Source organism: Leptopilina boulardi, unplaced genomic scaffold (assembly GCF_019393585.1).
Source record: "Leptopilina boulardi isolate dan_hultmark-lab unplaced genomic scaffold, ZJU_Lbou_2.1 LbouV2_229, whole genome shotgun sequence".
NCBI lineage: Eukaryota > Metazoa > Arthropoda > Insecta > Hymenoptera > Figitidae > Leptopilina > Leptopilina boulardi.
Window position 1 is genome coordinate 1,583,891 of NW_026137784.1, and position 14,400 is coordinate 1,598,290.

Here is a 14,400-nt window from a genome sequence, read left to right on the forward strand (position 1 = left end):
TTTAATGTTTCCTCACATTTTTTTTTTTAATACTACACATAACTTGTACAACATGGAAAATATTTTATATAAAGCTACAAATGCACGCGCGTTTTAAAATAATTAATTATATATTTTTACTGGTGGCATAAGTATATAAAATTTAGAAATAGTGCACATGTCCATTATTCTCACAGCACTATGCCACAAGTTTACGTTAAGATAAAAAAAAAAATAAATTTCTGTTTAAAAAAATGCAAATTTAAAAAAAAGATTGAATAGTCGCAAACGTGTGGCAACATGTTGTGTTATGTGAGTCGAATCATTTTTTTTTTTTTTTAAATATTTTTTTATTAGTTCGATGATGTATCTATATACATATGCTTATCTCTTATATATTAATTGTTTTGGCGTGGTAACTACATAGAAGCTAAAATGTAAAATTAAAAATCAATGTTAATATCTGTTTTAGTAAAAAAAAAAAATTTCACAGTAAAAACTTGACTTATCAACTTATATGTGCGTCAAGTTTATCATTTCATTCGCAAAAGTCAAGTTTCTTTTTCATAAATTAATAGAAATTTCATTAATTGAAATTTAATATTAATTTAGATTCGCGCCGAAAAATATTATGCGCTAAGAAACTATTTCGCGTTCCCTGCACTTTTTTTTGTATTAGTATATATAATATTTTGTAGATTTATATAAAAAAAAAAGTATCGCGAAAAGCGTTAAAAAAAAAAAAAAAAAAATGCGCTTGTGGCAGTATTTCGGCGTGTCATTTTATATTATAATAATCAGAAATATTTTTTTTTTTTTTCTTTTCTATTTCTGAGTCGAAACTATTTTCTATCGAAGTACATACATTAAATGTATAGCAGGTATAATAGTTTAACAATTACATATCGAACAGAGAATTAATAATATAATGTACAATTGTAAAATAATAATTAATTAATCCTTTCCGATGTGATAACACAGGCTTTTTCAACAAATTTTTTTTTTTTTTCTTTTAGAAGAAAATTTTCTTGCAATTTTTTCTTTGGCAAAAATTCTATAACAAAATTTTTTTTTTTTTAAATTTTTGCTAATCATTTTATAAAAGCAATATTTTCTCTTCCTTTTTTATGCAAATTACATATCTTGATCTCAATAGCCTAGTTAATCTAATCTATACAATGTTCACAAAATCGTCCATTTTCTTTTTTATTATAAAAAATAATTTGTTTTTTAGGATTTTAACCAATTATTGTCGTTAAAATTTATTTATTAAACATTTTTTTTTTCATTTAAATAAAAATATTAATTAATTGACAAAATTCTTTGGGACGATTGAGTTTACATTAGTAAAGATTGTATCATCGGTGACGCTTTGGCCTTTAATTGTCGTCCCAATTAATTATATAGCTTAAAACTTAATCAGTGGAAGCATTGATCGAAAAAAAAAAAATTACTAGAAATAGTATTTATACCACATATGGTAAATGTCACATCGCATTTGACAGTCTCATTTTCATTAAAATTTATATTATATTTCCAATTATTATGCCGTTTTTAATTAATTATGAACATAAATGCGCGTACAAATAATTTTTGATAAATAATAAATCAACGACATTTCTAAATATTATTATGTACATTGTACATAACTACACAAAAATTGAATTAACTTTATTGTTCTTTGACGACTATATTTATGTATTTATCGAGTATATAAATTATAAATGGGAATATATTCACAACCGTCAGTTCTAGGGGGGAAAAAATTTAATGTACATACTATGCTTTTTTTTTTGTAAAAGAAAAAATGTTTTTTTAAAAGAATTTTTGTTTTAAATTGCAAATTGTCTTCGTTTTTTGTCTAAAATATTTAGCATAGTTTTATAAAAAAAAAATTATTTATGTACCCTATTACTTGGTCGAAAACACATTCTCATAAAATGTTAACAAAAATTTTTTTAAAAAATTTTTGCCAACATTTTTTTTTTAGTAAAATAAAGCAAATACTGACTCTTAGAGACAGAGTTGAATTCGTTAATTTTTTTCTCTGCGATGTATTTAAAAATTATATTATTAAAAAATTCCAAGTCTTCTGTTGTTTGGCAGTGATTTTTCGTTGGATTCTTTTTTCAAATGAAAAAGAAAAATGTCTGAGATTAAAAATTGTTAAAATAGCGAAAATCTTGATAAAGAATTTCTTTTTTTTTTTTTCTATTAAAGTATAGTGAAAAATATCTGACGCTAAGTACAATACTGCCAAAATTGTATTGTATTTAAATGGCACTATATTATGATTAACATACTGCACTGCAATTCAGTTGATTATTAGTATAAACAAAAATTATTCAATCAATAAGTAGGATGCCAGGTTACATCTGAACTCTAATTTACAATATATAAAATTCATTGCAAAAGGCAACGTGTGATTTCACGGGGTATTTGTCCCTTTAAAGGACAATAAAAAAAAAGAAATCAACTGCTGTAATCAATAAAAATAACTATTTTTGTTTTTAGAAACGTCATTAATATCCCTTTTTCATTTTTAATGAGTTCAGACGCAGGGAATTCGCTATTCGAACATAGCCAGTGTATTTAATGAATTTCGTTAGGGTGGAACATAGGGGGGAGGCTTTCTATAAGTTGGAGTTGGTTTTGGTCGATTTTGACGATTATTGTCACGATTAGTAGCAAATGGTGGTGGAGGTTGATATGGTTCTTCGGAATTTTCTTTTGCCAACATTGGTATATCAGCGCCGTCTTCTGATTTTTGATAATCAGGTGGTGGAAGTGGTGGTTTTTCTTCTTTCAAAATAATCGGTGATTTATTACCTAAAAATTAAAATTCCATTAAATATATTCTATTTTATTTTTAATTTATTTAAATTACCTGGATCGGGTTTTTCATCTAATTCATCTTGAAATATAACTGGAATTCCTTTATTTCTAAATGATTGTCTCTCGTCGTCTTGCTCGCTTACACTCATTTTTCCACTACGTCTTCTTTTATAAAATATACAGGCAATAATACCGGCCAATATAAGCATTGTTAAAATAATAATTGCTGGAAGTACAAATGTGATAAGATATTCGTCATTGCTTGCACCAACTGATCTTGAATCATCAAATGGTGGTATAATGCTATCTGGTTTATGAATACCAGTCAATTCTCCTAAACAGCTACCCAATGGTGTTAATGTTATTTGTTTAACAGGAAATGCATTATTTCCCATAATATTATCAACACGATCGGTTAATGTTTTGTCTTCTTTAACCACAACTTTACGAAGTTTATCAATTTCTTCATTTGGACAATTTTTTGTTGCCAATGTTGTATTACGCCATGTAACAACAGTACTTCCTCTAGTAATACTCTCTAATGAAACAGTACTTGTATCACTATCTCCAAATAATTCACATACTTTTTCAATGAATAAACGTTTTCTTTTTGCTGATTTTGCAAAATCTTCAAAAGGAACTTCCAATGTCATTGAAAATTCAACACTGTATTCTTTTGGAAGGGGAATTGATACATGAACTCTTAAACTGTCTCGAGCTGCTAAACCTTCTTTATCCCTAGCTTCTAGATGATAAATTTTTGACTTGACATCACCCTTCATTGGTACACCATAAAATTCTTGATTTTTACTATCAAATTGTAGCCATTCATCAGGAGAAATTTCCGATCCATCAGAATTTCGAAGAGATAAATTTAAATCACGAGTTGAACCATCTTTTATATCGTAGAATGTGTCCTGTAAAAAAAAATTTAATACGTAAATTAAAAGATTTTAATATTGTATTTAAAAAATATAAAAAAATCGACATACATCTGGTACTTTGAAAACAAATAATTGACCAAGAGTACAATTTAAACGATCAATTTGATTTCTTAGAATAGGATTGTAATTTGTTACTGGTGTTTCAGTTGTAAATTCTGATTTCGCATATTTTATTATTTCATTACTGCATTGACTGTGATCGCCAGGTCGATTAAGAATATTTGTCACATTTATTGATGGCAGGAAGATATTTTTCAAACGTGAACTTGGATTTCCATTTTTATCAACCAGAACCTAATAATATAAATATAAATATAAATATAAAATACATAAATATAAAATTCTTTTTTTTTTAAACTTACATGAAGAATTTGTTCTATTTTTTCAGCAGGACATTCTGAGAAATTTGAAAGAGTATCATTTGTCCATGATAAAATAGCTCGATGATTATTTTCCATATGAATATCGGTAAAAGTAATGTGTGAATTATTCTTGTCTTGAAATAGATTAACAAGATTTTCAACGGCCTAAAAAAAAAAACCCCAAATTATTCGAATCTATAAGAGAGATTGAAAATAAAAAAATATTTACCCTGAATTTCCAGTCAACATCATTGGAAAGTGCATGACGATGGAGAATATCCAAATATAAATGAAATTCAAATTGAACTCTCTTCGATGGTTGTTGTACATAAACTTCAAAGTCCTCTGAAACACTTTGTCCTCTACTATTTGTAGCTGTTAATTTAAAAACATGCCTTGAAACATCCTTCAGCAGTGGTCTGAAATTATGTTTAATTTTCAAAAACTTAAAAAATAATCACCTTTACTAAACAAAAAAAAGGAGCGAAAAATATTAAATGCTTACATCATATAAAGTTCCTGAGTTTCATTATTCAATTTAATCCAATCAAATTTAGGTGAAAGAGATAAATGTAAATTTCTTGTAAATCCATCAACATCGTCACGGAATGTATCATTTGATATTATTTGTATTTTACATTTTCCAGCGAGAACTGGTATTTTTTGTATTCTTCTCAATAAAACTGGTGGAGCATTGCTTATTGTAGTGGTGGTAGTTGTAGTGGTTGTGGTTGTAGTAGCGACAGTTGGTTTCAATGTAGAAATCGTTGTTGTTACAGGATCAATTGAACTCGATGTTTCCAATGTTTTCCAATGTTGTGTAGTGCTTGTATCACTAATCGATGTACTTGTTGATACATTGAAAGGAGAAAAATTAACAGTTATTTCCGTTGGAGTGGTCGTATCCTCTCGTGTTGAATAAATTGTACTTTCGTCTGTAGACTAAATAGAAAAATCAAATTTCAGAAATAAATTTTATCTCCTCCGAGTGACAAATGATAAACGTTTCATATTTACAATTATTTACAAAAAAAAAAAAATATATATTTCACAGCCACAAACAATAAAATTTTACATACTTTCTTATTCTTTACGGAAAGATAAAATTTTCTATTTAACTTGACGATTAAAAGTTGCTTTTTTAAATGACGTGCGATTTACAAAAAAATAAGTTCGATAAATGAAATAAATAAATTGACGTTTCAAAGACAAAAAAATATTTCTATCTTCCCTTATGTAAAAGAAAGTATAAAAATCTTTTCCCTAAATGTGTAAATAAATGATTATTATGAGGAAAAAGTAAACTAAGCATATAAAGCAAAAAGCAATTAAGCATTACCTCTTCGGAAGTTACGGTTAAGATAGAAACAGTTGTTTTATTCTCCTTTTCAATTGTTCTATCAACTGTATTTTGATTTATTATCGATGATAAAGTTGTTGAATTATCATTAAAATCAATTGGTACAATTGTATTTGCCTCTTCATCTTCTTCAGTTTGTTTTTCCATAAAATCATCAGTTGTATTAATAATTGTTGGCAATGTCGTTGAAATAAATGTACTAAATGTTGTATCGATCGTTGTAATTGATCCAAAAATAGTTTCATTAGAAGTTGAAAGATTTAATAAAGATGCAGTTGTCTCTGGCTTCATAGTCCTCGTAGTTTCAGTTGATAAAGATTGTGTATTCTGTGGAAATTGTTAGTAGATGCGTTTGTACAGCATTAAATCTATCGTTAGTAACACAATTCAATAGAGCAAACATTTTCGACATACAGTGGAACCTCGATTATCCAAACTTTTTTTTTTTTTTGGTCTTCATTTTATTAATATTTTTTATACCTTAATTATTATTTACTATATATTTTTAATTTAATATAAATATTTATATGTTCATTTAAAATATTATATTAAATATATAAACTGAAAAAAATTCATTAATTGATTAAAATACTCGATTACTTGACTATATTATCAAATAAATATTTATTTGTATCAAATAATTATTATTTGTGATATTTATTTCAAATATAAAAATTATTGGTTTAAATATAATTTAAATAAAAATTATTTAGCACAAGTTAAATATTTATTTGATAATATTTGAATTAAATAAAATTTTTTTCTTTTTCAATATAGTTTAACTGTGACATTATTTTATTTTAATTATATATATAAAAACATTTGAAATCCGAACCCGGTCCTTAGTTCGGATAATCGAGGTTCCACTGTACTGTTTGCTTAATTGATTGTGACACCAATATATACAGAAAAAGCAATGAATGATATGATTTGAGCACATTTTTTTTTTGAAAGCATGTTTACTTATTAAGTACATATCACTTAAACGATATTATAATCGTTAAAGTAATAAATACTTACGCTTGCAATAGAAGAAGAAGAAGAAGAAGAAGAAAAAGAAGATTGGGGAAAAGGAGAAGGAAGATCAGTAGAGGTAATTGTGGTAGATGAATTGTTAAAACCAGGTGCCGCTCCATGATCGAGTATCGGAACAATGTCGTGCTCGTCAATCTCTTCAATTTGCTATGAAACGAAAGTGTATTTATTCCCAAAAAATAATTCTATATAAGAATAATTAATATATATAAAAATTAATTTTCCAGAATAAAATACATGCAGAAATTAAAAGTAAAATAATTCACCTTCAGATCAATTGTTTCCTCTCCATGATGATGTCTATGTGGATGTTCAGATTCTGTTGCCGTATTGAGTTTCGTTGAACTTGAAACTTGAGGTAGTTGTGCATTTATATTATTCTCAGTTACTGATCCTTTATTAATATCTTCATCATCATTATCATCGTCATCATCATCGTAATCATCGTCATAATTTTCATCATCGTAACCACCGTATTCCTGACCATTTAAAGAATCACCTGAACCAGCATCTCGACGATTTCTTTCAAATATTATTTCTTTTGATGTATCAGCTTTTTTTACCCAACGAATAACTGGCAATTGTAAAATATCCGACAAAGCCTTATTTTGTACGGATAACATTACATCTTCTTTCTTTGAATAGCGTAGTTCCTCGCATTCAGACTTTATAACAAAATAGAATAAAACAATTAAATTTATTAAAATTAAAAAAAAAAAATTATTTTCCCTTACCTGCCAATGAATGGTAGTTAAATATGTTTCCCTATTCTGTTGCATTATTATTGAATCCTAAAAGAAAAAAAATAAATAAACGTAAATTAACGAAATTTAAAACAAAAATTTTTTATATTATTATATTACCGTGTTAAGATGAAATAATTCAGCGAGTTTTTCAATAGTTTTTACTTTTGTTTTACCATTCATATTTTCAAATTTGACATCTAATAAAATTGCCGATTGAAGTGGACCTTGGCCATTTTTGCAATGATTCTATAAATAAATTAAATTAAAAATTTTTCATTCAATTTTTTTTTTTTTTTTTTTTTTTTAGATACATACTTTTTCAATTTTGAACTTTGTAAATTTATCTCCATTAACAGACACAAAAAAATTATATTTTTCAATAATATTTTTCGTTTTTCCCAAAGCTTTTACAATTACATTATATTTTCCAATATCAGTTTTTGCTGGTACTCCTAATAAGGTGTTTGTTAATTCATCCCAATAAAGCCAAGAAGGAAATCCTTTACTATTATCTTTGATATGCACCTGTAAAAAATTTAACAAAAAATAATTAATAATTTAATTTTTAATTTTTTTTTTTTTTAAATTTGTACCTCATATCGTTGAATAATATGTCCAAGTGCATACTTTGGAAATTTCAATTTAAAAACATGTCCAACTATAACATTTCTATTAAGTTTCTCATTTATTTTACTGAATTTTTTTTTATTAGTCAATTTATGCTCCCAATATCGATGATCTCTATGTCGCTGTTCTCGATAAAAATCTTCATGTTGAATCACAACAGAATCAGTTTTACTTAACGATGACGGTTCGTCACCATCGTCAACAAATACTAGGTCATCTTCTGTTGAATTGAAAGCAATGCACAATTGCGGTAGAAATAAGACAAGTACTAAGAAAAATTGTTTCATCTTGAAATTTTTTGCAATGTTTCTTTTTCATATCATACTGCGTCTAGAAAAAAATAAATAAACAAATTAGATAAAAAAAATTCTTCTTTAAAATATTATTTTTTTTTTTTGTTTACAATTTGTTGAAATTTATTTTTATTCACACATGTCACTTTGTACGTTGAAACATTAATTAGAATTAATTAGGGTCACGTTTAAATTACCTTATTACTTTATTTTGCATCAATTATAAAAAATAGATTTGTTTTTACAGAACGAGTTTTTTTTTTTTACAAAAAATATTGTCATGTATCTTTTTACTTTGGATATGCCAGATATTAATAATTATTTCATTAATGCTGAATTGACAAAACTGCGACAAAAGTATTTTTCCATAACCTGATACCTCTAAAAAAACGATTGCAAAAAAAATTCATATTTGCATCATACAATTATAATATAAAAAAAAAAAAAATTGACATTTTTCAAATCTTATTCTAATTATGAAAATTTTTTTTAGACATTTACTTTTACATAATAAGAATGCAAGTGGATATAAGTAAAGTGATGACGTAGTGAGTCGCGGTATGCGCAGCCTAATCGTTTTATATCTTTTATAATTATAAAAAAATTTTTCATACATAACCTTAATTTTACTATTTTTATATTCCCCTATACATTTATATATAAATGAAACATATATTTTTAAATAAAATTTTTAAATTCACTTTTAATTAAAATAAATTATTTTGAATTTAAATAAAAAAAAGTTTTCTACTTGTCAAAAAATACCTTATAAAAAAAAACTTCTCTTTGTCTATGTTTTTCAATTTTCTTTTTAAAATTAAAAAGCATAAAAAATACAGTTAGAAATTATATAAATTTTATTATATACTTACAAAATTTACAAAGGTGATGTGCTCCTTTATAATCCTTATACACGTATTGGTGGGTGTGTGTCAAAGAAGTAACTAAAAACGCTGAAAAAAAAAAAAACGGAAGACGGTACAGACAGTGATAAATATGCAAGTGTGTTTTTGTTGTTCACTGAAATAAAGTACTTTAAAAGGAAAAAATCAAAGTAGAATCAACAATGGAAGGAAAATATTTCATTAAAGATGACAATAGTGGAATATAAAAAAAAATAGAAGATCACATTGAAGATTTTTGATGATTACAATGAATAAATGAAAACTTTCGAAAGGTAATGTATTTAATATATATATATATATATATAGGCAGGGCAGGTTGAGAGGGCAAAATTACAGAAAGAGAAGTATGGCCGACGATTGGCGACTGACGGACTGACGATGGCGACCGGCAAACTTTCAATTTTTAGGCTAACAAGCCTGAACTGCGCCGATGCCACTCGCTTTATGCACTTGTAGCATGACGAATGCTGACTGCTTACATTTATTACTTGGTTGGGTTCCGTGAACTCAAATTGCTAAACGGAGCTTTGGGCCCTTTCGCTTGCGACGCGTTGATTGCTCACTGTTTTTACTATTATAAAATATGTCTTCCCTTCAAAAAACATGTCTAAAAAATTATTCTTTAAATATTTAAAAAATTCGCATTTTTTCGTATGTGAATAGAAAAATAAAAATTTAACCAAGACATAAAATAATAAAAAGAAAAAAAATACGAATTGATCCTTTAAGAAATTAATTGGAAAACCCCACTTTAAAGTATATAATTATTTTTAGAAATATATATTTATTAAAATCTAGTTATTTTGGCCATATTCAAGAAATTGGTTAACTTTAAACTTTGGCAATATGCCAATATTCTAATTCGGTATAATACGAACTGTGGAGATAAAATATATATATATATGCGTACAATAAATGTTAAAATACTCTTGTTTGATTCGCCAGTAAAAAAATATTTAGTAAACTTAACTTTAAGGAAAAATTTCATATCTTTTATTTTCAATTAATTAATTATAATTTCACATTTTCATTAGCACGTCAAAATTTATTGTTGAATTAAACAAAAAAAAAAAAATTGTAAAAATAAAACATTTTAATTTTTCTATTTTTACTATTAACGTTTCTAATTAACGAAAAAAATATTCAATGATAGGCGTAGAATAAGAAATCTTTATTATAATTACAATAACAGTTATGCAAAAAAAAAAAAAAAAAAAAAAATGTTTATTCTACTGTACTGAATAAAAATGCTAAACATCCAAATGTTACAGTAGAACCATGATCAATAATTGCGCTACCCTCCCAACCTTCTTCATTATGAATTAAATTTGATTTTTTGTTTAAAATACATTTACAATTAAATCGTTTTGTATGTTCAGTTGTCGATGATTGATTATTATTAGAAATATTATTTCTATTTGCAATTTTTTTAATTTCTTCAACAGTATTTTTACCCCTCAAATGGTAATCAGTTTTTTTATTATTATTATTTAGATTATTATTTGAAAATGAACGTTTAACATAATCACATGAATATAATATATTGTCGACGACAGTTCCATGATCACTGTAGTTGAGCAATTCGTATCTTTTGGTGTACTGTAAAAAAATAAGGAAAAAATTAAAAATGGTTTAAAATAATTTTTCAATTGGAATAAATTTGAAAAAAAAACAGTTACCTCATCAAAAAAAATAATAGCATGTTTCGATGAAATGAAACTACAATTTCCATATCTTGTTAATGATAAATCACAATTAGGACCAGTTCCAACTGTAAATGTTTTATAGGACATAAATACTGGAGGACCCGAAACATGAGTTAATGGAAATAAAACTGCTCTAACTCTTAAATGACAATTTATAGAATTATATCCTTCATTTTCGGGATTTAATATTTGTTCCAATCTTTGTAAAGCCAATGCCTCAACTACTGGCCATTCTAATAATTTGATACCTTCTTTCGCTGGATTTGTTCTAAAAATATTCTCATAATTTGTATTTTCCTTTTTTTGTTCACATATTTGCATTTCAATATCCGGTATTATTTCCTTTTCATTTGAATTTGATGTTAATATTTCACTATCATTATTCAATTTTTCATCATTATTTCGTTTTATAATTGGCGTTAAAAAATCATCATTTCTATATGAATGAATAAAATCTAATTCCGGTGGATGAGCATAATAAAGTTTTATTGAACATGGAACTTTGATTTTTAAACGTTCTCCACAATGAATTTTTTTTCTAAACATTGGATTATTTGTATGGGCTTTACGAAGAAATTGTAATTTAACAGCATGTTGATCTATTTGACGATTTGCAAAACGATCCCATAATTTTACACGTTCTGTTGCGCTACTTGAATTTAATAATCGTTGATCCAAAAAATGATTAACATGATTTGGACACATCCAACGACCACTTGGAAATGCTGTTAATGGTGGATCTAAACAATCTTGATGAAAATATAAAGGACAATAATCACATGCAAGTAATGGCGCTTTTCTACAACTTCGTCCACATTCAAAACATAAACGAGCAGGTAATGGTACAATTGATCCATTTTCCATACAATGATTCTTTCCTAAAAATCAATATTTTATTTAAAAACTAGCAATATTAAACGCGCGCAAGCGCGCCAAATTAAGTATTTCATTATTTGTTATAGAGAAATTAAAAATTAATATTATCAATAATTATTTAAATTTATTAGAATATTATTCCATATTAAATGATAAAAATAAAAATTATATGTTTATAGGCCTCAGATTATTAATTATTAAATTATTAAATTTTAAATTCAAAGTCTTTTAAAATTCAATTATTTTCCAAATTTTCAATTTAAAATCAAATGAAATTCAATTATTATCCAAAATTTTCATTCAAAATCAACTGAAATTCACTTATTTTCCAAATTTTCAATTTAAATTCAAATAAAATAAAATTATTTTCTAAAATTTCATTTCAAAATTAATTATCAAAAATCAACTAAAATTGAATTATTATTTAAAATTGTAATTGAAATTTAATTATTTTCCAAAATTTCAATTCAAAATCTTTTAAAATTCAATTATTTTCCAAATTTTCAATTTAAAATCACATAAAATTCAATTATTATCCGAAATTTTAATTTACAATCAACTAAAATTCAAATATTTTCCAAATTTTTCTATTGAAAATTAACAAAAATTCAATTATTTAATTATTTTCCAAAATTTCAATTCCAAAATTAACTAAAATTCAATTATTTCCCAAAATTTTAATTCAAAATCAAAGAAAATTCAATTACTTTCCAAATTTTTAATTCAAAATCTTTTAAAATTCAATTATTTTCTAAATTTAAAATCAAATAAAATTTAATTATTTTCTAAAATTTCTATTCAAAATTAATTATCCAAATTTTCAATAAAAAATGAACTTAAATTAAATTATTATCCAAAATTTCAATTAAAATTCAATTATTTCCCAAAATTTCAATTCAAAATCAAAGAAAATTCAATTATTTTCTAAATTTAAAATCAAATAAAATTTAATTATTTTCTAAAATTTCAATTCAAAATTAATTATCAAAATTTTCAATAAAAAATCAACTAAAAATGAATTATTATCCAAAATTTTAATTGAAATTTAATTATTTTCCGAAATTTCAAATCAAAATTAAAGAAAATTTAATTATTCTAAAAAATTTGAATTTTCAATAATTTGAATTTAAAAGCATTTAAAATTTAATTATTTCTAAAATTTTCCATCGAAAATTTTTTGAAATTTAATAATTTCAATTATAACTCTAAGGGAATTCAATTATTTTTAAATATTTTTATAATATTCTTTGAAAATTCAACTATCTGAAACCATTTTTCAATTAAAAATGATTATCAAATTATTGTATTTTGTCTGTAATTTCTAATAAATTTTTTAGTGAAATCATCAAAAATTTTAATTAAAATCACTTGAAGTTCAATTAATTTCTAAAATCTCAATTTTTAAATCTTTTGAAAATTCAATTAAATTTTTAAAAATGTTTTCCAAAAATTTTTTTGATAAATTATTTTTAGTTCTGTAAAATTTTATTATTGTTTGAAAATTAACAATATCTTTTGAAATTTAATTATTTCTAAAATTTTCAAGTTTAATTTTGACACGACATAAGATTACTATTCAAAAAACACGTGAAATCATAAAAGACCATAACTTCAAGTTAGGACAGAAGGACAGACCAAGCATTTTATTATTATATAATTGATTTTTTCAATTTTTTTTTTTCACACTTTATTATACTTACCAACAATATTACAACCTTGTTGTTTTCTTCTTTTATTATGAATTAAATCAGTCTTATCAGTACCGGGAAATGTAATTGGAAGTTGTAATTCACGAGGTAAATCAAATTCCCTTGGATTTACTAATGATGCAGCAAATGCTAATATTTCTAATGCAGATTTTCTTTTTTTATTTTTTCCAATAATATCCTTTTTTGAATTACTTTTACATGCATGACATATCCATTCTCCTTGTGGAATATCAGATGGCTCTAACGGTGGATCACTAGTTTATAAATATTAAAATAAAAAAATAATTTTTTACCTTTATATTGATATAAAAAAAATTAGTTATTTATAAAAATTTCCAACTTACTGACACTGAAGATGAAAAGATGCTGGACATTTGTCACAACATATTAATTCTCCACCATCCTCACATGCATCACATGAATCACGATTGTGACCACGACCAGGTCGTTTAAAGTACGCATGTTTTTTTTCTAATTTATCTTTTTTTAATTTCACTGATTTAGCATCCTCTGATGTAGGTGGTGCAATAAGAGCTTGAATATGCTGTAAATACAAATTACATTAAAAAAAAAAAAAACCCTTAAAACAATAATTAATGAAAAATTCATACTTACAGGCATTAATCCCTCAAAAGAGGTTATATTAAAATCCATGTTGCTCATATTTTTTTTTTTTATTATTAAAAGCAATAAACTTTCAATAATTATGAAACAATTTAGTATCTAAACACAGAAATACACATATTTTATTCATCTAATTAATAATCAGAAGAAAAAAACATTCACAAACAGTAAATTTTTGGTTTTAGTGTTTTTTAGTTTACTTTGGGCCAATTCACATTAAAATAGTTTTCAATAACAATAAATCAAAATAATTGGTTGGAATAAAATTTGTCCAATAGCTTTTGATTGGATAGCAGAGTTCTATACGTCCAATCAAAATTACTTTTCACATTATTCTTCTTATTTTTCACTATCAATTTCAACATTTGAAATACATATTTCATTAAAAATAAAAAGAAA

General features: G+C 24.9%; 2 protein-coding genes across 8 annotated transcripts; both read right to left on the minus strand.

Annotated features, from left to right (window-relative positions):
- On the minus strand, positions 1–9,651 carry LOC127280168 (uncharacterized). Of its 7 annotated transcripts, none has more exons than XM_051303038.1 (15): positions 9,566–9,651; positions 9,054–9,134; positions 7,855–8,218; positions 7,577–7,786; positions 7,379–7,507; positions 7,250–7,306; positions 6,782–7,180; positions 6,501–6,662; positions 5,460–5,807; positions 4,626–5,062; positions 4,350–4,539; positions 4,121–4,285; positions 3,807–4,052; positions 2,867–3,731; positions 1–2,808 (listed from the first exon to the last, which is right to left on the minus strand). In XM_051303038.1, exons 3-15 carry the CDS (start codon positions 8,173–8,175, stop codon positions 2,585–2,587), a joined length of 3,753 nt encoding a protein of 1,250 aa, XP_051158995.1. In that variant the 5' UTR covers positions 8,176–8,218; positions 9,054–9,134; positions 9,566–9,651; the 3' UTR covers positions 1–2,584. The 7 variants fall into 7 exon arrangements, with proteins under 7 accessions (XP_051158995.1, XP_051158992.1, XP_051158994.1 ...); XM_051303035.1 differs by lacking the exon at positions 9,566–9,651 and adding an exon at positions 9,421–9,559; XM_051303037.1 differs by lacking the exon at positions 9,566–9,651 and adding an exon at positions 9,333–9,539.
- A 585-nt stretch (positions 9,652–10,236) lies between these two features.
- LOC127280169 (PHD finger protein 12) lies at positions 10,237–14,211 on the minus strand. The gene is made up of 5 exons (XM_051303042.1): positions 13,993–14,211; positions 13,722–13,921; positions 13,369–13,631; positions 10,766–11,670; positions 10,237–10,685 (listed from the first exon to the last, which is right to left on the minus strand). Exons 1-5 carry the CDS (start codon positions 14,038–14,040, stop codon positions 10,311–10,313), a joined length of 1,791 nt encoding a protein of 596 aa, XP_051158999.1. The 5' UTR covers positions 14,041–14,211; the 3' UTR covers positions 10,237–10,310.
- Positions 14,212–14,400: the final 189 nt, after the last annotated feature.